The 22531-nt window shown below is 38.1% G+C and overlaps 1 protein-coding gene across 1 annotated transcript in view; it reads left to right on the top strand.

Annotated features, from left to right (window-relative positions):
- Window positions 1-22531, top strand: part of TMC1 (transmembrane channel like 1) — a 152859-nt gene that overhangs the window by 78007 nt on the left and 52321 nt on the right. The window contains 4 exon segments of the mRNA XM_041746240.1: window positions 1852-1942; window positions 3600-3681; window positions 12781-12887; window positions 15592-15690. Coding sequence (XP_041602174.1) covers window positions 1852-1942; window positions 3600-3681; window positions 12781-12887; window positions 15592-15690 — 379 coding nt within the window.

Raw genomic sequence — 22531 nt, 5'->3', positions numbered from 1 at the left:
AGGGAGAAGCAGGCTCCATGCAGGGAGCCTGATGTGGGTCTTGATCCCGGGTCTCCAGGATCAGGCCCTGGGCTGAAGGCAGTGCTAAACCGCTGAGCACCCAGGCTGCTCCTGATATTTTATAATTTTATAAAAATCTGTGAGTTGCTGTACTCACTCCTACCATATCATCTCTAGGACATATAGTTAATGCTTGAACATGACATGTTTTCTTGACTGCATGGGTGTAGAAACCCGGCCATGAGAGTGCTCAGTTTGTACTTTTTGATGTGGCTTTATTAAACATTTTAGAATGTGTAGAATGCCTTAGAAATCATTTTCAAATTAATATTTGTAGCTCAGAGGTCATGTCAAATGTCAAGGCATTTGATGACAAGGTCAGTCTAGAAACTCTTCCCATTTCCAGGGGTCTGCCCTATTACATTTCTGAGAAGACTCATGTAGAGGAGTGCAATCCCAAAGTTTAGGAATGACTTTGGTTTTTGAGCATTAATTACTGTGGAAAATACAATTATTGGCTACTCCCCTGTCTCTATGCATCCTAAGTTGTGTCATTCAGCTCCACTTCCAGAAGGTTTAGTTTTATTAAGCATCTCCTCTACTCAAAGTAGTGGTCAGTGCTGTGGGGTATACAAAAGGACAAAATATTGTCCCTGTCATCAAGGAGCTCATTTGGAGGCTCTGTATGATAACTGAAGAGAATCTATACTCTGTTGCATTTGTGTTTTTTATGGCATAATATGGGTGGGTGCACGTGCACACGTGAGTTACTGGCTCATTCAGCAGGTGCATGTTGGGTTTTCGATCACTGGATATTATAAAATCATGAGTTTAGCACTGTTCCGAGGAATACCTTACCAAAAAGATCCCTCACTGACCTTTCATTTTATAAACATTTACTTTGTGTGTTAATGAGCTTACTTATAGTCATATGTGGAAGGGTCTTATTCTGTAAAATCACACATTCGAGGCACCATCCAACTGACAACAATGTTGTAGCTGTAGAAATACAGTCCAGGTTTGGGTTATCCTGGGTGATATCCTTTACGGCCCCAAAAGGTCAAGACAAGCCTGGGCCACCTCTGTTTTTAAAATTCTTTTCCTATGTCAAACACGCAGCAAAAGCTAAATTGGCCAAACAAAGTTACAAAAATTATAATATATTTAACATTATCCATTTTCAGGAGTTGATGCCTTTCTACACACACACAAAGACACTAATGTGACTATTGTAAATGTTAACTATTGTGGAATAATGTTCAAGTTTATATTTGAAGCCCTTTCAGAATATGAGGCCAAAAGTTTTCCTTTCCTTTTCTTTCTTCCCTCAACCCCATTTACTGCACATAATATGGTTTTTCTCTTTCAAATCATAATTGGTTTTATGCGACTAAATACCAGGTCAGTAAGTGTGTTCAATGTCAGTTTGTCCTAACTTCTTTGCCCTATTTTTTAAAAAAAGCAATGCTTAAAAAAGAAGAAAAGAAAATATTTTAAAATAAACATTCTGGCTGCCAAAGTCTGAAGTCAACTTTGGGTTCAATCTTATATGTGGCAGAAATGGAAAAGAATTAGCATTCTCTATTTTGATGCTTAGCATAAATTCCTTGCTTTTTGATGACTCCTGCTGATTAATAAGTGAGACTAAAATATCTTATTCTTCCCGGTTAGAATTAATAAGCTTTAACATCATTTACAGGTTCCTGAGCTTGAAATAGAGCTTAAATTCATGTGCTAAGGGGTCTAGAAGAAATAAGGCTGCAAACCCAATAAAATGAAATGTCCACTACCTCTATCCTATGATTCTCAACCTATATCTCCCTTATCCCTTCTTTTGTTTTATTTTCTCAGGGAAGCAAAAAAATTTGTGAGTGAAAATGAAGGAGCCCTTGGGAAAGGGAAGGGAAAGCGGTGGTTTGCATTTAAGATGATGATGGCCAAGGTAAGCATTTTCACAATCCACTTTTGTTGATGCCATGCATTCTTAGGGGCAGCCATATTGATTCCAAGGAAAAGAAAATTGGTTCTGTTACGGGAGAGGGAAAATGTCTTACACTTTCTGTGTATGAAGCATGTAAACACATATAGTATATACACAGAGTATCTATGGTATTGAAATTTGGGACAGAGTGTGATTCAGAAAACAAAGAAGCTCCAAAACATTCCTTAAAGGCATTAAAATGAAAAATAAGGTGAGAAACATTGACTTATGGCAAAAGACTTACTTGTGTGATTTTCTCACTCCTAAATGGCAAAAACAGCGCCCTTTTCATTTTCATTCCCTGGTACTTAAGGGGTACTGGGTCAAAGTTTCTTTCTTAAGTTTTAGGGCCATACAGCTCTTCTCTATCAGGAACATCAACTATAAATTGAATAGAATGTTTATATACCAATATAAACATAGATTCTTAGAAAAGACAGAAGAGAAACTAACATTTATTTAGTTTTTACTATATGCCAAGCACTGAACTGAATCCTTCAATGAAGTTATCATATTTAACTCTCAAAGCAAAGTAGGTTTGGTGGCATTATTATCTGTTCTTTACAATTGCTATGCCATTTGTAAGGTAAATGCATTTTCATACAGATGGGATTTTGTGAATAGAATTCATATATCTTAAATATGAAATGTAGGTAGAAAGATTTATGGCATATATCAGAGACTTTGTCTGTTTTTATAATTTAAATGAATAGAATCATACAGTATTTATACTTTTGTTTCTGGCTTCTTTGGTGCAATATTATATTCATGAGATACAACCATGTTGTGGTAGTTGTGGTAGTTATCGATGTGTTGTATTCTGTTGTATGAAGGTACTCCAATTTATTCATCCATTCACTTGTAGATGGACCTTTGGGTTGTTTCTAGTTCAGATCGTCTTTTGAACTTCAGTCTTGTCTCATATGTTATTTGGGTTCTACATTATCTCGTCATAATGTGCTCTTATGCAAAGTTATCTGCCCCATTCCCAGTCTTCCTTTTGTGGTCCTCTTGACCATGGATGGCCCAAGATTGTGGAATAAAATGGGAGGAAGTTCTTTTATAAAAACTAATGTATGATTTTTTTTCTTCCTCCCTTTTCTATGATACTTTGTCTTTCTATTTAATTAGCTGCTCTACTTATACCAGAATAAAAAGTGTCCTATGTCATAACACTTACCATCCTGTATTGAAGTTACTTGTTTATGTACTCTAGTAGATCCACAAGCCCTTCAAGTCAGGAGCCATGTTTTGTTTATATTTCATTAATTTCTTCATGTAATGATTATTTAAGTAAACACATATAATTTGCCTATCACCTAATATTAGGTGCTAACTCAGTCCCTTATTGTCTGGTAGAATACACAGATCTTTCTCAGCATATTTTCTATAAAACAGGAGATCCATAAAAGTTTTTAATTGAATTGGGGTGGGGGTGGGTGAGGAAGAGGGAGGCAGGTAAAACCTACTATTTTCCCTTTTTATACAAAGCTTTATGTGGCACCAGAGAGATCTTTCCAAGCTCATCATCTTGTGATATTTTGGGATGGGGGTGGAGGATAGACATCTTGGCAAACAAGAGACTGGGTTTTACTGTTGTATTTGGCTTTCTTTTCAGAAATGGGCAAAATTTCTTCGTGATTTTGAAAACTTCAAAGCTGCTTGCGTCCCGTGGGAAAATAAAATCAAGGCAATTGAAAGTAAGTGCTCATGAGATCTCATTAGACAGGAAGGTTGTTTCATAAGCCTATCAGATGCCTTTCTCAATTTCTATACTATTGGAAATACTAAATACAAGAAAATGAACAAACACAATCATTTTTTTTTTACGTTCTCTTTGGTTTACTGTGAAAATTTGCGAGCACTTACCAAGCACAGCACTGGAGACCCCACCTCTCTTTCCCTAAGTCAGACCAAAATATTCTCATCCTAACTTTGTTTTCTCTTCTATGTGGGGAAGTCAATTGTGTGCACAATGACATTGAATCATATATATTACTAGGAAGGCAGCGATTTTATTTTGACAATGAACATGACATTGAAAATATATACTCTTGTGAGAGGGAGACAATAATCAAAATGAACAATGTCTAAAAAGAACGAAGAAATCTTAAAATCTCATTTTCAAATCTGAAGTAGAGTAAGTAATCATCATCCAGGAACTTTCTATGTGAATATTATATTGTGTCTTCATTTTATACAGTGTTTGTAGGGTATAGAGAAGTCAGGAGAATATACTCTAACAAAAGCCTACTTAGAACAGTGCTCTAGGCTTAGAATAAGGCAAATAAAAATTTTAAAACAATAAGTATAATAAATAATTTTTTAAAGTAATGAAGAATATTTCAAGAAAAAGGGATAATTTTTCAAACAATTCTGAGCACAATCTTGCCATATTTTGGTTTCTGAGAGTTTGGCTAGGCTATGATTTTCCTCCCTGACTTTACTGATTGAGAGGCAGGTTTTCCTGCTGGTTAAATGTGGCATTGCATAATTAAAATGGAGGCTCCATAGGGAGATAACAGAGTTGATAGATATTTCATGGACATGATTAGGCATGTTTTAGGAGTGCCTATCCTGAGTCCTCTGTCTCTCATTATCAAGTGGCAATGAATTAAAAATACATCAACTAATTAATTGCACTTCCTCCCACATATTCCTGTATCACCCCCCCGTCATCGCTTTTTTTTCTTCCTTAACACTTGCTATCTAAAATACTGTGTTTTCAATGTAATTTTTAAATGTAATTTCACTTCATTTCATTTTGTATTTATTTCTTCCAGTAGACACGAAAGCAGAGGTTTGGTTCCGTTTGCTCCTAGATCACCAGACCTAGAATATGCTTGGCCTTAATAAGTATGTGTTGAATAAAATGAAATAGCAGATCTTCTTCAAATGCTTACCATTCTGAGAAAAGGAATTTAGACCCATCAGAAAAGGAGAGACACCACAGAATCCTTAAGTTTAAAGTATATAGATGAAATGTGGTAACAGAAGACCATTTGGAACATTAAGGTCTTGATACAATTTGTGTGAAAAGAACTCTGGATTTGGTTCTTACTTGCTGCAGATTAGCCATTCAACTCTGAGGTGGTCATTTAATCTCTCTGGGCCTCAGCCTATTCATTTATAAGATGGTAGGGTTGAATCTTGATCAATCATGAGATGTATTCCAAGAAATTTGTAGTAATTGTTAAAATATGTACATTTGCAAATTCTTTATTTTGAAGGTCCACTAGAGCAGGTTCTAGCTTGTCTCAATACAAATGTCATCCCCATATGTGTTGCAGTAGCCTATCTTAAGTGGGACAGAAACAGATGGAATTATTTTTATTGCCAGAAATTTCACACAGGAATGAGTGACACATACGACTACCATGTAGCATGTGTGTTACTGTGGGAAAGAGGGATTAAGAGGCATCAACTAAACTTTTAGTTATCTTCCTTCATCTCCTCTTCCTCCAGAAAATTGGGCACAGTCAGCTGGATAATTCCAGCAAATGTGAATTATTTTCTCTTCCATACACAATTTCTGATTTGTTTAGGTCATCCTGATTTCTCCACCTTTAACGGTGCTTTGCCTCACTGTGGAGAATTGATCCTTATTTTCTATTCCATCAACAATTGCCACAATCGCCAGTCTTTGAGTGTCACTTAGCTACTCTACAAACACTTCGCATAATCTTTACCGTGCCTGCAATGTGCACTGTAGCCTTTTTATTTTCAACTTGCAGTTAAATAACTGTCCAAGGATTAGTTACTAGAGGAGCTGAGATGTAAGGTGAAGTTCATCTGGGCCCAAAGCTTGTGGTTTTCTCAATGAGGCTTGCTCATTTGATACTTGAAGGAAGATTTTATACACTTTTTCTCTGGCATCACGTCCCAGAGTGGATTCCACTAGGGCAATGGCAGAAGGAGTAGTTATAGATTTCTTGATCATTATCCTATTTGGGGAATTCTGTCCCATTTTCTCATGTGCTTTTTTTTTAATGTGTTTATTTTTGAATAAGTTATTTATTTAAATACATACATAATCTTCTATAAATGCTTAATGCGTTATGGTGTTAATGATAATCATCAGTAAACTAAATGCTTTTGGGCTATTGTATTAGTTGAAAAGTATGAAGTGTACTACAAAGTCATTGGGTCAGACTAACCATCTCATAGAAAGATCCCTACCAAAGATGGGGAAGCATGTATGTGTAATGTTTTTTTTTTTTTTTTAAATTTTATTTATTTGAGAGAGAGAAAAAAGAAAGAGAGCACGAGCATGGAGGAGAGGGAAAAGCAGACTCCCCATTGATCAGGGAGGAGCCCAATGTGGAGCTCTGTCCCAGGACTCTAGAATAATGACCTGAGCCAAAGGCAGACACTTAACTGAGCCACCCAGGCACCCCTCAAAGATGGTCTTTTTTTTTTAAGGTTTTATTTATTTATTCATGAGAGACACAGAGAGAGGCAGACACAGGCAGAGGGAGAAGCAGGCTCCCTTAGAGGAGCCTGATGTGGGACTCAATCCCAGGACCCCGGGATATTGACCTAAGCCCAAGGCAGGTGCTCAACCACTGAGCCACCCAGGTGCCCCTGTGATGGTCTTTGAAACTTAACTAAATGGAAATAGGAAAAGAAATGGAACGTGCAACCAGTTTTCTAAAGGTTGAAGTCCTTTAGCCCCTGACTAGCTCTATAGTATGGGTAATCGTTTTATATCTGGGGCCCTCTGTTTCCACATTTGGAACATCCCCCAAATTTGAGGTTTAACTGGTTCCTATACAAGGCAATTTACAACCTAACATTCTATGACTTATAACTTACAATCACTACAATATTTATATGTAAGCATATGAAGTTCTTTATACTTTTGAGTGATAAATTATTGAAACAGTTAAATGAGAAACAGACTTCTAGCGAGTGAGGCCTGCATAATTTACCTTCTGCCAATTCTTCTTAGAAAAAAGTAGATTAAACATGTACCGTATTTATAAAATACATATTTCATATTGTAAAACTAATACCAATGCTTTTCTCTTATAGAAATGACCATTTAATCTTACAGAAGTTTCAGAAATATTATTGTATTCCTTTTGAAAGTCAGAATAGTCTAACATGTAATACTTCATTTAATCTTCAAAATAAACTTGACTGTACTGATTAATTGAGCAAATACTCACTGAGTGCCTGTGTTATTAGGTCTGTTTCCAGGCACTGGGCATGCAATGCTGATAAAGACTGGCAAGGCTTGATCTAACATCCAATTGTGTTATATGAGTTTGTCTGGGGAAAATATAAGCAATTAAAAACTGAAGAAATTTTGGATTGTAGTCAGAGGCATGTTTAAAACAGGAGAAGCTAAGCCCCATTCCTAAATCTTTCTGATGCATTTGCCCTCATTCTCTGCTAAATCTCTAGATAATACTGAGCAAGTAATTTTTAAGTGTGATTTTTAAAGGAATCCCGTATTACTAGTCTTCTCTGAGTTTCCATAAAACTCTCTGATAACTTGCAGAATTGAGAGGGGAACTTAAATCAAGTCTAAAACTCATGCTGAATCCATCTTGATACCAGTAAGGCCTAGGTCTCTTTGCTGCTGTGGATCAGGTTATCATTTGAGGACTCCCAATTTTATTTTTCACATCAAAAATAGATTTGATCATTTCTGCCACAAAGGGATGCTGTGAAATTCTACATTACAGGGGAATGCTTGTGAAGAGGCCATGCTAAAAACCCTAGAATTACTCACAAGGATGTACCTTATTAACAACATTGCATTGCATATTTTACTGAAGAAGCTATGTATTTGTACTCCCAGGAAATATAATGTATATGCATTGTGACTCCAGAATTATTATCAAAAACATGGATTAAATCATTGAATGTCCTTCAAGCTGAAGATTACAAGTCTTCCTCAGAATTGAAATCTGCTTCTTCCTAATAATAAAGTATGGTACTGAAATAAAATGTGAAAGACTATTTTTCAGATAGGAAAGATCTGCAGATAGACAACCCTAAGAACAGAGTTTAAACCTCATGTTTCTCTACTGGCCTAAGGGCTCCAGAAAATGCAAATCAAATCTGCCACATTTAATTCCCCTAGACCACTTTGAAAGCAACTATGCTTCATGTCCTAGCCTAACAAGATGGTATTTATACTCTGCTCATACAGCAGGTGATTTAATTGGTCTTTTCCCATTTAGAAATGCTCATATTTGTCTGCCTGTCTTATTACCCATCTGTTCAGGAGGAAATTATGCATGATGACAGGCTACAAATTACTTTGCCTTAATAATAAATAACCAGAGGGAGAGGTGGAACTTTAACCTTAATTTAAAAGAAATGCCAGAAAATTCAGCATCAAGAATATTGCATAAGCTTAAACGGCCTCACTTGAATACATACCAAGGACTCAGTTTTACTGTATTAATAATTCATTATGGAAACAGAATTTATTAGTCAGATTAAAGAAAAAAAGGAACCGGTAATTTCTGGGCAGCAACCCAATTTATGAATGTGAATGGCCTTAGCTGATTAGTGGAGATTGCCTATATTCTTTCAGACATACACATTCATGGCTTATTTACTCCATATATTATCGAGTTTTTAAAATAATGTAATTAATGATTCCACTTGAATAGCAACATAGCACTGTGGTTAAGAGAGATCTGGATTTGAAGTTAAACACCTACAGAGCAAGGCTACCTAGTTTAGAACTCTGGCTACATCATTTACTACCTACATAACTACTTATGTAACCCTGGTTCTATCATTTATTAGCTGTGTAACCCATGGGCCTAAGTCTCTGTAAAGTGAGAGCAGAGGATTTCTCTTCTTGTAGGAATTCCACGATGACTAAATCAATCAATACATAACATCAAAATAGATGTCTGAAGGAAAATTCATTAAATGCTAGCTATTGTTATTATTAATCAAGTCTTGGTTCAGGCAAATACTATGTTTAACTTTTTGGTTCCCCATCCACACAGTGGAACTAATAATGCTGCATAATTGACCAGTAAAATATATCAGCTATTATTATTATTATTATTACTACTACTACTACCAACCATTCTTATTATTTACAAGAATAAAACAATTTTATCAAAGAGACTAAGCACATGGAATGACTGTTTTCTTTAATTATGATCTCTTAGATACACTATAGTAAGGTTTCTCCTTTCAGTAAATGCCAGATTTAGCCACCAACCTCTGGTCAGAACCACAAGGATAAGTGGATGTGATGAGGGAAATTTCTCCTTTTTTGCTTTTGTTTTGAGACAGGGAAATGTCCTATAGAACTTGGATGCCAACCAGTTGATTTGTTTTCTCTCCTTTACAGTCTTTATTTTGTTACTGTTCTCTGCCCTCTGCTGTGAACAATGTTTTCTGGATTCCTTGATCTCTTTGACCTGCATCTGGGTCTTTTGTACAATCACTAGTTTTAATGAAATCTGTTTTCCTGAAATTCATTTTCTTTAGATATAGGATTCTGTAAAAAGAAAAAGAAGAGGGAGAAGAAGAAAGAGAGGAAAGAAAAAAAGGATGGAAAAAAGAAAAAAAGGATAGGAGGGGTGCTTCATTGTTATTTCTCTACTTCCAGAGAGAATAATTGTGAAAAACTGAAGCCTGAAAGCTTTGGAGTCTAAGTGTATTTCATCCATAATGGATGTGGATTATATAAGAGGGAGGGGATACTTTCTGCAACATTTTAATTTGCTCCTCTTTTTTGCTTTTAGGTATATTTACACTCTGTACTCAATTTAAGAAATTCATTTGCTAGGGGTTGTGTATGGGAGCTGAGAGAGGGCAGGCAGTGGGTGCTAATGAGAAGAGCGAAACTGTAAGAAAGAAGGCAGGAAGGGAAGGAAGGAGGGGAGGGAGGGAGGAAGGAAGGGATTGAGGGGAGGAGAGAGGAAAGGATGAGCCAGCATCCTGTGCTTGGGCCTCTAAACCAGATCTGCCATGTGTTTCAGGGAGAAGCTTGCTCCAGATACCTAGAGACAAAGTTCCTTCTCCAGTTAATGAGTAATTGTAATGACTAATAAGGTGGAAGTCTACTGCCTTCAATTAAACATGACAAGTGAACCTGGCTGAGGGAGTCCATGGGCAGTTGTTACCAGAGAACATAGATAACAGCCATGAAATGATATGAAATCACTGGGAGCCAGGTGGATGATCAGATGTCCTGGGACGGGCAGGTCTGCGTAGCCCTTCTGGAGATGGCCCAATGCATCTGGTTACAGTACCTGAGGGCATGTTTATCAAGACCACATGCTTTTAGAAATTTTGTAGAATTCCGCTTTTCTCTACAAAGTGAAATAAATCCAAAAATTCAGACTTGAAGATAATTGATTTTTAAAAAATATCCATTTAGACAGACTTTTTAAAAAAATTCTATAAAAATTGTCACTGTGTTATGGGAATAGGCAAGGTGACACCTACAGAATAGAAACTTCAGAAACAGAAGCATGATTCTAGTGTGATCTCAGCCTCGTCTTACTAAGCAGAGACTGGAATCTGCTTCACGCGAGCCTCTTTCTGTAATAATGTTTCCCCATCCCTAATGCTGCAAAGCCAGAGAGCCAAGAAAGTTCTCAGGCCCTGGAGGTATTTTGCTGAATGAGTCAGGAAAAAGGGCCTGATCTGGTGGGTGGTTGCACAGATTCATCACTTCTTCTTGGGCAACTGAAAAGGAGAATTGGGAATTGGGAAGAAAACCGGCAACTTGATATTGAACCTTAAGTGATGATCAAAGAAAGTGGGGCTTTTGTTAATTGGTGAAATCTCAACCTGAGACTTCACATTCCTGTTCTTTCTTCCTCTTTCATTCTTTGATTTAGGATAATGGGTTTCTTTTTTCTTTTCTTTTTCTCAGTAAATAGGATTTAGACAGATCACTTTTCACTGGGACATGTGCACATTGATGGCTCATTCTTGTCTGTCCCTTCTCAATTCGTTTCCCAAAGCTGAGGAGACTTTAAAGGTCACAGTCTACTCCCCCCAACCCCAGTCCTGCTGCTTAACACCTATTGGTGACTTCTCAACACATTTAAAATAAAAATCTCATTTTTTAATGTGTCCTTAGGAGGCCCTACATAGTGTGGTTTGGCTTGTCTCTTCATGTTCATCTGTCGCTTCTTCCCCTTGTTCATTAGGCTCCAGCCACGCTGTCCTTCGATTTGTTCCTCAGTTGGCCTGAGCTCTTGTTTCCCTCCAGATATTTGTTCTCGTTCTTTCCTCTGCTTGAGCTGCTCTTCCCCAGCCTGGACACTGCTATCTCTTCCTCCAACTTCAGACCTCTGCCCTAATGTTACTCTCTCGGGCAGCTCAGGTGGCCCAGCAGTTTAGTGCCATCTTCAGCCCAGGCTGTGATCCTGGAGACCTGGGATAGAGTCCCACATCAGGCTCCCTACATGGAGCTTGCTTCTCCCTCTGCCTGTGTCTCTGCCTCTCTCTCTCTCTCTCTCTAATAAATAAATAAAATCTTTTTAAAAAATGTTACTCTCTCTAATATACCTTCCTCAATGAGCTTACTGAAAGCAACCCTCTTTTTTTAAATTATTTATTTATTTATTTATGATAGTCACACACAGAGAGAGAGAGGCAGACCACTGCGCCACCCAGGGATCCCCGAAAGCAACCCTCTTGATATTTTTTACCTTCCTTTCTCTAGGACCTATCTGGCAATAATTGTTGCATATATATAATTGTTATAATAATATAATCATATGCAATTTTGCATATCATGTATAATACATATATATCATGTATGTGCTACATGCCTAAATGATAGATCATATATAATATACAGATATTATACAATGTATATGAATATGCATATAATATGTATGATATATATGATACATACTCTTTGTACACATAAATTGAAATACAATACAATATAGCATATATATTATGATAAATAATATGTTTATTTATTTATTTTTAAAATTCCTGCATCTCTGTTATTTCCATACCTCACTAAAATATAAGTTGTATTAGAGCAGCAACCCTGTCTGTGACATTTGTGTTTCACATCTAAGGTAATTCTTTACAGAAGATATTTTATTTTTTTAAAAAGATTTTATTTATTTGAAAGAGAAGGATAGCACAGCAGGGAGCAGCAGGCAAAGGGAGAAGGAGAAGCAGGGAGCCCAATGTGGGGCTCGATCCCAGGACTCCAGGATCATGACCTGAGCCGAAGGCAGACACTTAACTGATGGAGTCACCCAGGTGCCCGCAGAAGATACTATAAATATGTGAAGAGTGGGTGAATAGACTTCAGCTTCTATGCTGTACCTCAGAGATGCCAATGATGCAGATAAATAGTGCAGGATGGTCTGCAAGAAAGCTGTCCGTCCGGGATGTGGTAAAGGGTTTTGAGAGCATTGTTGCCCAAAAGAAAGGTGGCCGAAGTGCAGTGATTATGATGATAACGGTAGCTAACTAGGGCCAAGAACTGTAATAACCACTTTACAGGTATTCCCTCACTTAAACGTTATTAACTATGAGAATAAATGGTTTTTCAGCTAGCAATGCTGGCTGCTAAGCCAGAGGCAGCTCACCTTTGGCTGGGCTCTAAAAGCGCAGGTCACAATAATTGCACATAACTGCACCTACATGGTAGAGAGCACTTCCACCACCAATAACATTTTCTCTTCTTGGATAGAAAGAGAATGCTGGAGACTGTCCATGTGGAAAGGACCAAACTGTTGTCATGAGCCCATTTATTTTGGAAAGCACCAAGACATGGCTTTTGGTTGGTTTGCTTCTGACCTTTCAACCTTTCATTTTCTTCTTGATAGGTCAGTTTGGCTCATCCGTGGCCTCCTACTTCCTCTTCTTGAGATGGATGTATGGAGTAAATATGGTTCTCTTCATCCTGACATTCAGCCTCATCATGCTGCCAGAGGTAAGAATCTGACTTCCAGTTTACAGGGGGAAAAAAAAGTTGAAATAAGTTTCTCATGTGATCACTGTTCTAGAAAATTTCTTTTCTCTTCTGAATAATAGCATCATTAACTGGCAATAGCCACTCTTGGAGTCATAGCATGTGCAATGAGGTTAATCTGCAAAATGGTCCCCATTGGCCAAAAATTCTAATTCTTGCTCCGAAGGGTACATGGGCCTCCTGAAATCATATATAAAACATCGTGTATACATTTAAATGTACATTTTTATATGGAAGGATTCATGGCTTTTCTCAGATTCCCAACGTGGTCCCTGTGCTAAAATGCTAATTGCTCAAAAGGTAGGCTTTGACACCTTGTGAATTGTATTTACTTATTTTACCGAGTTTGCTTTGAAGGAAATGCTTCTAAGTGCAACCAGGATATTTAGCTTTTCTATCTGAAGAAATACAAAATGAGCATTTTTTTTTTTCTGGATGTAAAGTAAGATAACCCAGATACTCCCTTCCCCTTCCAGGCACACATACAGATACACAGAGGGGTAGGGTCTTCTGGATCAAGGTCAGAGAGGAAAGTAAAAAAGATAGTGCTTCCAGATTGAAGAAGACAAAGCCCTGAGCTGATGTGGGGGAAAGAGTCGATCAACTAGGGTTAGGAAGCAAGACTGAGGTTGGAGCCTTTATCCATAAGAAGTTAAAAAGACTCTGACCTTGGACGCTTACTTATACAAAAGTCAGGTTAGGCTTTATTTAAGCTACAAAGGGTCTTTTCAGGTACCGCTATTTCAAAGCTAATTTGTTCAGAACAGCATTGCCAACAGTCAAAACTAAGTGTTTTGAGTGACATGTTATCCCCATGGTTTTGAATCAGGGCCAGTTACTGTATAAAGCCTCCCCCAGGGGCATAATAATAATCCTAATAATTCCTTACATTCATGACAAGTTTTAGCTTTTAATAGCGTAAAAACACCTTCACTTCTTTTACTTACAGAGCCTCACAACGAATTTATGAGGTAGATTATAGAAGAGTTTTCTTTCCCCATTTAAAAATGTGGAAATAGTCACGTGTTTCTTATTGGGTTTAACCAATATTTCAGAGAGAGGCTTTTTAAAGCTGTTCTGGGAATAAGACCATGATTCAGTCCTTTGTCCCAAGAGTTTGCAACCTAATTCACTGGTTTTATAATCCCTGAGATAATTCCCAAGGTTCTACAGCTATCTGGCTCTTAGGAGACAGTGGACACAGATCAGAAGTCCTGTTATATAGTTTATGTCTCCAGTGAAAACTTACAGGCAAATGCAGCAGAATGCAAGTCACCTATTTCAAATTAACCCAAGCTTTTTTTTTTTTTTTTTTTCTCTCATCTCTCTAAGGAAGCCTGAAACTCCTTCAGGGGCTATGATGACGTTTCTTAGTGTCAGACTCCGGGTAGACATGTTTTATCAGTTGTGCTTGCTCTTTCCCCTACACCACAGCCTCCATGGAAATGAAAGGTTGTGGCTGATTCGCTCTAGCTATATGGAGTTACAGAATGCCCGATATATAGCAGAGGGAGCTAATCTGTGTCTGATTGGGTGTAGGCCTAGAACCAAGAAGCATATTGTCTTTGGATGCTTTCTTACAGGTTTGTGTTAGATGCTGAGGGGCGTCCTGTTTTCTGGGCAATGCTTACCACCTCCAGCCAAAGAACAAAAGAGGATGTGCTAGCTTTACCAAACCACCAGTGGCCAGGGTGGGTTGCCTCTTGGCAAAAGGGCTCCATTTTCCCTCTGCCTCCATCCACCAGCCTCATTCAGCCTTCCTTTGAGAAAGCATGGAAAGGAATCACCTTCTGCTCTGTTCAGTCCTAGGAAGCCAAGAAGTTTCCATGAAAGCCATGCAGCTTGTGTGGCAGGTAGGACTAGAGGCTGATTTCCAGCTCCTGCCCTGTCAAGCTCTGCACTCGGGCTTCCAGCCACATTCATCCTCCACTCGCAGCCCCAGGGAAGGAAAGTTTTCATATTACATAAGAAGCAGCATCTGCTTGGCGAGCCATGTGCCTGCCCTGGGGATACAGGGGTGCTTTTTCTAGTTCTCCCGGACACCTGCTAGAACTTTATTCTTTCTTCCTCGTTGGCTGGCTTTGTCCCTAATAACTCCTCTTTGAATCTGGTAGCATAAGATCAAAGTAGTAAACTTGAATTAGTGGCAAAGCAAATACAATCAGGGTGCAGTCTTTCTTCCTATTTGACACTCAAACTGTATGAGTGATTCACTTAAGTCTTCTCTTCCTTAATACGAAAGAGAGAATCTCCCTCCACCCCCACCCCTAAGAGGTAACCCCATATGAAAATGTGGGTAGTATGGTTCCTTTTTTGAACATTATAGTTCCCTCAAAGGCCTCTTTTCTCCTCCCCAGACCTCCCCTACAAGACACCAGTGTGGAGTTGGTGGTGGGTAGTGGGGCTTCTCAGCAAGCCTCCGGGAATGTGGTTGGCCCAACTGTTGGTGGTCCACTGAACTTAGAATGCAGGGTGCTTAGCACTCCCTTTGTTCTTAACTCTGGATTTAGTAGTCAATTCCCAGAAAATGGGACCCCACGTGGAGACCCACAGAGTCCCCATGAAAATGTGTAAGAAGTGCTTTTAAATGAAACCATTTGTGATCACATGTGTGGCTCAGACTTTGTTTCCAATTATTAACTGCTTTCTTTGCTTCTCTATATAGTACCTCTGGGGTTTGCCATATGGCAGTTTACCTAGGAAAACAGTTCCCAGAGCTGAAGAGGCATCTGCAGCAAACTTTGGTGTGTTGTATGACTTCAATGTAAGTGTCTCTACACAGCTGTATTGGTAGGAGGACAGATTTTTCTTTACTATCTGAAACCCCATTGCCTCTTCTTCTGGGGCTGGTTGAAGGTCTTAAGAGATAAGTCCCTGCCCCCAGCTAAAAAGAGAATAATGAAAGAAAAAGAGAAAGAGAGAAAGAAAGAAGAGAGAGAGACAGAGAGAGAGAGAGAGAGAAAGAAAAAGAAAGAAAAGAAAGAAAGAAAGAAAGAAAGAAAGAAAGAAAGAAAGAAAGAAAGAAAGAAAGAAAAGAACAGGAGGGAGGAAGAAAAAGAAAAAACGAAAATTGGTTTCAGAATATGATAACATGATTAAATGGGAATATAGACTACTGAATGAAGGCAAACTAAGAGATCAAAGACTTGAAACACATATCTTTATCTCTGGCTTTGGAAAAGAACAAAGGAAGAGTTTGCAAATGTGCTTTTTGAAAAATCTTATAGGATTCTTAGGGAATTAGAGCTTTAACATTTCATATTAACCGTTTTGCTTCCTAAACAAATCTGTTTAGTATTACTGAGTAGTCAATACTAAATAAAGCTAAATATTAAATACTAAACAGTACTGAATTCTACCTTCTAAATAGGACTAAAATGAGTATCACTCCATTGTGATACCCATGTGGACATTACTCGACCATAATACTAAAATAGTATTACTTTTTGAGCTGCCCTGGGTGGGGATTGTTGCTGTGGCAGAGACCCATCTTTGGCCATTGAAAAATCATTTTGGAGTTTGATTCAACTCTGTGGCAACTACTCATTTCCACACATTCTTTTTAAAATAGTGACCAGATCAGAGAGATATTTGAAAGTGTAGAAGATAAGAAAGTAGCAAGGTAGAGATTGGGAAATTGTTAATTCAAGGAATTTTTGGAGAGTAGCAAATGAGAATAAGATAAAAGGACGATAGAAAAACTAATAAACACTCCTCATGGTAATAGTATCGATAGGTATATTTTACAGATGTTTTGAATTCTGCCCTTAAATCCCCAAAATTGTGAGCTTCTTAAAGAGGGGATCATATCTGTTGCATCTTCTTTGAAGCCCTTGATATGATACTTAACCAACAGAAGCTTAGTGAATCTTATTGATTCACAATCCTGAGTAAGAGGAGGATTTATAGAGCCTTGAGAAAAGAGCCATAGAAATTAATTTATGTGAGTAGTTCCAGAAAATGTAAACTTAAGGAAAAGTTCCCAGTCTTTGAATAAGCAAGGCAAGCTAGTGAATAAGCATAAGGCATGGTGGCAGCCCCAATTTTGTGGCATTTGGAATCTCCAATCATCTTTGCCGGTTGGACTTTTCATTTCAATTCAACATTTATTTATTGAATATAAACAAATGTTTGTTTTACAAAGATAAAGTTGACATGATTCTTGATCTTAAGGCTCTCATGACAGTAGAAGATAGTCAACTAGTATATCATAACGTTATATGCTAAGTTAGCAAAATAGAAAAAAGAAAAAGACACTGGGAAGCTCCAAGGAAGTGATTGTTAATTTTGCCTGGGAAGGTCTAGGATTTATGAAGGATATGACCTGTGAGTTAGATTTTACTTACCTTTTATGTGTCCTTTCTGTTATCTTCCATCCACCCACTCATCTCTCTCTCTCTCTCTCTCTCTCCCCACCCTTTCTCTAAGTATCAAAAATTTTTTTACTATGTTCCCCTGAAACTGCTTTTATGTCTTATTCTCGTCTGATTAGCAAGATAATAAACTTCCAGTCTGGTTAATAAAAACAAGAACTAATAATATCATTGGCATTTTCTGATGTTTTAGTCAAACCAGAGAAAAGAACTGAAAGTATTAAGAAAAGGTTTTTATTTGTAAACATATATTTAATGAAGCCTAAGCACTTGTAAATTTGTCGATTAACTGAAATTTAAAAGTTGGGGAAAAAAGTCGATTAGGAATTTGAAAGGTATTAATCAGCTGAGGAAAATAAAGAAGGTAGCTATAAGGGGCAAATCAGGAGCTCTCACAGGAGGATACAGGAGGAAGCTAGGGGAGATCTGGGCAATCAATGGGTTCACCAAGATTTTATGACTGCTCTTGATAGTTCTCTCATGTTCAGTTTATTGAGAGGGGGATAGAGGAAGACAGAAACCAAAGTAGCCTGTGATACTCATTTTCCTTTATAATTCTAGGTCTGACTAAAACCAACTCTAAAGCTATAAGAGAATATAAATGGTCAAGAAAAAATAAGAAAGTCATTAAAGTGATATTATTCATTTACACCTTTTCTTAATTGTTCTGCATACTGTAACCACTCAGTTATTTGCCATTTATCATAAAATAAAAGGTTTTTAGAGATAGAAATGCTTTTAGAGCTCGTCCATCCCATATTTCACATTATAAAATTAGGGAAACCGAGTCACAGAAGCATTGTTGTTTTTTTTTAAAATTCAGGGTCTTATAGCTATCTAGTGGCTCCTAATCCATCTATCATGGCACTATGGAGGAAATCATTAACTATCCTTGAGATCCCTACAAACAGAATTCTGCACTTCCAAAGAGCACAGAGATGCCAGGAGGAAAATACATGTCTCAGGCCTAAGACAGAGATAACAAGTGCCTGAACAATCTAATTAAGCTATGGCTTAGCTCGTTGCGTCTAAGAAGGTTAATGTGCCAGTTTAGCTAAACAATTCCATGTAAATACAGATGAAGAGAAGCAGAAAAAGATTTATAGAATACTGCGAAAGAGATACAAGCATGACCTCTTGTGGCAGAGGAGCTTATATGATGTGAAGGGTCAGAAAACCTTTGGGATGGAGGTGGGAAGGTGGAGTCTCATGTTGGAAACTTGGAACTTCCTTCGGGACACACCCTATCTGCAAAGTATCTCTCTGGAGCTCAGTGCTCTCTTATTTGTGAACACATGTCATAACTCATCAAAATTCCCTTTAATTAAAAGTAGACAAACACCGTTTGATATATGCAATGTTGGCCAGTCTTATGGCCTGTCAAAGTCATGGTTTACAAAGCACCATATTGAGTACCTAGCAGTGAGTCTTACTAATTTGGAGGAAAAAATATTTTATTAAAGTAGTACAAAATAGTGAGATTGTCTCATGTGTGTGCTATGAATTCAATTGGCAGATGTGGTATCATTTGAAGCAGTAGAATTGGAAGATTGGGTTTAGGTCAGGAAGAAGAGGAGGTCTTTGTTGGCAAAACACTTGGAGACACAAGAATGATGCATGAATGATAAAGAGAAATAGACTACAGTTTTGATATTCTTGGAAGGGAGAGAGACAGGAGCTGAAGTGACATTTGGAAGGAGCTGGAGCTGATATCAGATGGTGAGATCATTTGGGTAAAGATTTGAGTTGTGAATAAAGGGAAATGTACTCAGTTTTCCAGCTTGTGAACATCTTGTACATTGTGTGAGGATAAATGGTGAATGGACTTTGCCTCTCCTTTTCTGCTGGTCATCATAGATTTGGTGGGTGAAGCCCTAAAAGGAGCAGGAGAGGAGAATTAACACCTCTTATGTGTTAAGTAGGCACATACATTAAACTTCATCTTCATAACAACCCTTCAGAATGAAGATCAATCATTTTTTTACAGGAGCACCTGGGTGGTTCAGTTGGTTGGGCATTGTACTCTTGATTGCTGCTCAAGTCATGATCTCAGAGTCCCAGAATGGGTCCCAGGATGGGACCCAGGTCTGGCTCCACACTCAGCATGTAGTCTGCTTGTCCCTCTCCTTAGGCTCCTTCCCCCCCCACACAACTCTCTCTCTCTCTCTCTCTCTCTCTCTCTCTCTCAAATAAATAAATACATAAATTTAAAAAATATTTTTTCTTTTATTTTTTAAGGTTGTATTTATTTATTTATTTATTTACTTATTTATTTGAGAGAGAGCACTAGAGCACAAGTAAGGGGGTGAAGGCAGAGGCAGAGGGAGAGACAGACTCCCCACTGAGCAGGGAGCCCTACCTGGGGCTCAGTTCCAAGACCCTGAGATCATGCCCTGAGCCAAAGGCAGCCACTTAACCAACTAAGCCACCCAGACACCCCAATAATCTTTTTATAGGTAAGTGAGGGAATTGGGACTCAGAGAGGTTAGTCAGTTTGTCATACTAGCCCAGGTAATTAGAGGAAGGTACCAAAATTCAAAGTAAAATGTGGCTGATTTTAATGTCAAATTGTTGGTTTAATTCTAGCATACCCCCAGTGGATTCCTTATGCCCTGCCCACTTATGCCACATACCACCCTTGAAATCTGTCCTCAAAGGAGACTATTGCAGACATTCTGAATATTTTGAAACAACAATTCCATTCCTTATTTTATTAGCATCAACAGTTCTTTTAAATAATAATCTTCCAGAGCGACAGTGTTTCCTCGCAGACATATGTCAGTGCTCTTAAGTTCCTTCATCTTTTATTGTACTGGCCACATTTAGAAGAGGTATTTTTGTGATATACATATGGAATAACATATTTTTAAGGGATATTTCAGTAGTTCAAATGCATTTTTATTTTCAGAGAGTATCCCCTTTTTTATTGAGATATAATTGACCTACAACATTATATTAGTTTCAGGTGTACAACATGATGATTCAATATTTGTATATACTGCAAAACGATTACCACTATAAGATTGGTTAACATCTGTCAACATACACAGCTACAGAATTCTTTCTCTTGTGATGAGAACTTTTAAGATTTACTGTCTTGGCAATTTTCAAATATGCAGTATAGTATTACTAACTATAGTCTCCATATTGTACCTTGCATCCCCATGACTTGTTTGTTTTATAATTGGAAAGCTATACATTTTTACTTCTTCCTCTCATTGTTCCCATCCTCTACCTCCTGCCTCTGGTGACCACTAGTCTATTCTCTGCATCTATGAGCTAGTTTTTTCCTTTTTCTTTTTCTTTAAAATTCCATACATAAAGGAATTTATACATTCTTTGTCTTTCTCTGTCTGACTTATTTCATTTAGCGTAATGCCCAGGGCCCATCCATACTATTGCAAATGGCAAGATTTCCTTACATTTTTATGGCTGAATAATATTGCATTTTATATATTTATGTATCTATGTAATAAATACATATGCACATATATACATAACACATGTACATATATATACACACATATATAATACCACATATGCACATATACATATGCACATATATACATATATATACATATGCATGTATATGCACACACTCCACATTTTCTTTATGCATTTATCCATCAACAGACATTTAGGTTTCTTCTAAATCTTGGCTACTGTAAATAATGCTGCAATGATATGGGGTACAGATATCTTTTCAAGTTACTTTTTCATTTTCTTCAGAAAAATACCCAGGGGCACCTGGGTGGTTCAGTGGTTGAGTGTCTGCCTTCGGCTCAGTGTGTGATCCCGGTGTCTTTTGGTGTCTCTCATGAAGAAATAAATAAACTCTTTTCTTAAAACAGAAGAAAAATACCCATCCAGCCGTGGAATTACTGGACTATATGGTATTTTTATTTTTAAATTTTTTTAAAGATTTTATTTATTTATTCATGAGAGACACAGAGAGAGAGAGAGGCAGAGACACAGGCAGAGGGAGAAGCAGGCTCCATGCAGGGAGCCTGACGTGGGACTCGATTCTGGGTCTCCAGGATCACACCCTGGGCTGAAGGCAGACGCTTAACCACTGAACCACCCAGGGATCCCCTATTTTTAATTTTTTGAGCAATTTCCATACTGTTTTCCGTAGTGGCTGCACCAGTTTATATCGCCACCAACAGTGCATGAGGGTTCTTCAGGAAGCCCTCTTTAAAAGGCAAATCATTTAAGGTTTCCTAAGAAATGGACATCAAGACAATATTAGATTCCGGATAATTTGAGGGGAAAATACAGAAGGAAGAGGAAGCATGAGTAGGGGGGAAGGTCTCCAGTTAGCAATTCTGGCCAGACTCCTGTGAAGGAGAGAAGAGGGGAAGATTGAGTAGGAAGTCTTAGGCTGCAGTACAGTTTTGGAAAAAGTTTTGGCTAGGCCACTGATGAGTCTCCAAGTGAAGTATATCCATTGGAGAAATCCCATATCACTGGTTCTAGTATTTCTCATCATTCTGGATCATGGCCTGGGGCCACCTCAGAGGACATGGTCTCAGGATGAGCACATTTATGTTCCATTCTGGTTGATACAAAGTAGTAGCATCTGGAGGCTGTCTCCTGAAGGCTATCTGAGTAACATACTTGTATGGCTGCTATAGGGGTCTGTTGGCTCTGAAAATGTGACTTGGTTCTTCTACTTTAGATCAGAACTGTTGCTGCTGTGCTGTGCTGCTCTTACTTAGTTTCAACAAGCTTCCAATACACCAACATAACCTCTTTGCTTCTGCCATTGTCTCAGCCTCATGTAACAGAGACTGAATTCCTAGACGATAAACAATCTCTTGGTGAGGGCAGACATATGACCCTGAGCCAGACTGCTAAGCCTCTTGGGGACAAAGCTAGGCCTGTAGATTACCACATCCACCCAGACATATTGCTCTTCCCTGAAATAGAAGTCCCATGATTGAAAGGGGTAAGGATTGTCTCCTTTGTATCCATAGTTAGACTCCTTAGAAAACTTTACTGAACATCATGGGGGCTGCTCAAGATTGTGGCACTGAGATTGGCAGCATCCAAAGGCTGTCCATCTCTGGGTCCCATATTTGCTCATTTCCTCAATCCAGTACAGGTCCCTCTGGTTTAATAGGCTCATTAAGTTTGATTAAAAGAAGAGGCATCTCAAATCTGCTCTCACTCATAAGCCTCTTAATCTGCTACTCCTGGACTTCTTCATATACATCTACAGTTCGTGGTAAA

The sequence above is a fragment of the Vulpes lagopus genome, chromosome 2, assembly GCF_018345385.1.
Source record: "Vulpes lagopus strain Blue_001 chromosome 2, ASM1834538v1, whole genome shotgun sequence".
Classification (NCBI taxonomy): Eukaryota; Metazoa; Chordata; class Mammalia; order Carnivora; family Canidae; genus Vulpes; species Vulpes lagopus.
This window is presented reverse-complemented; position numbering and strand designations above follow the sequence as displayed.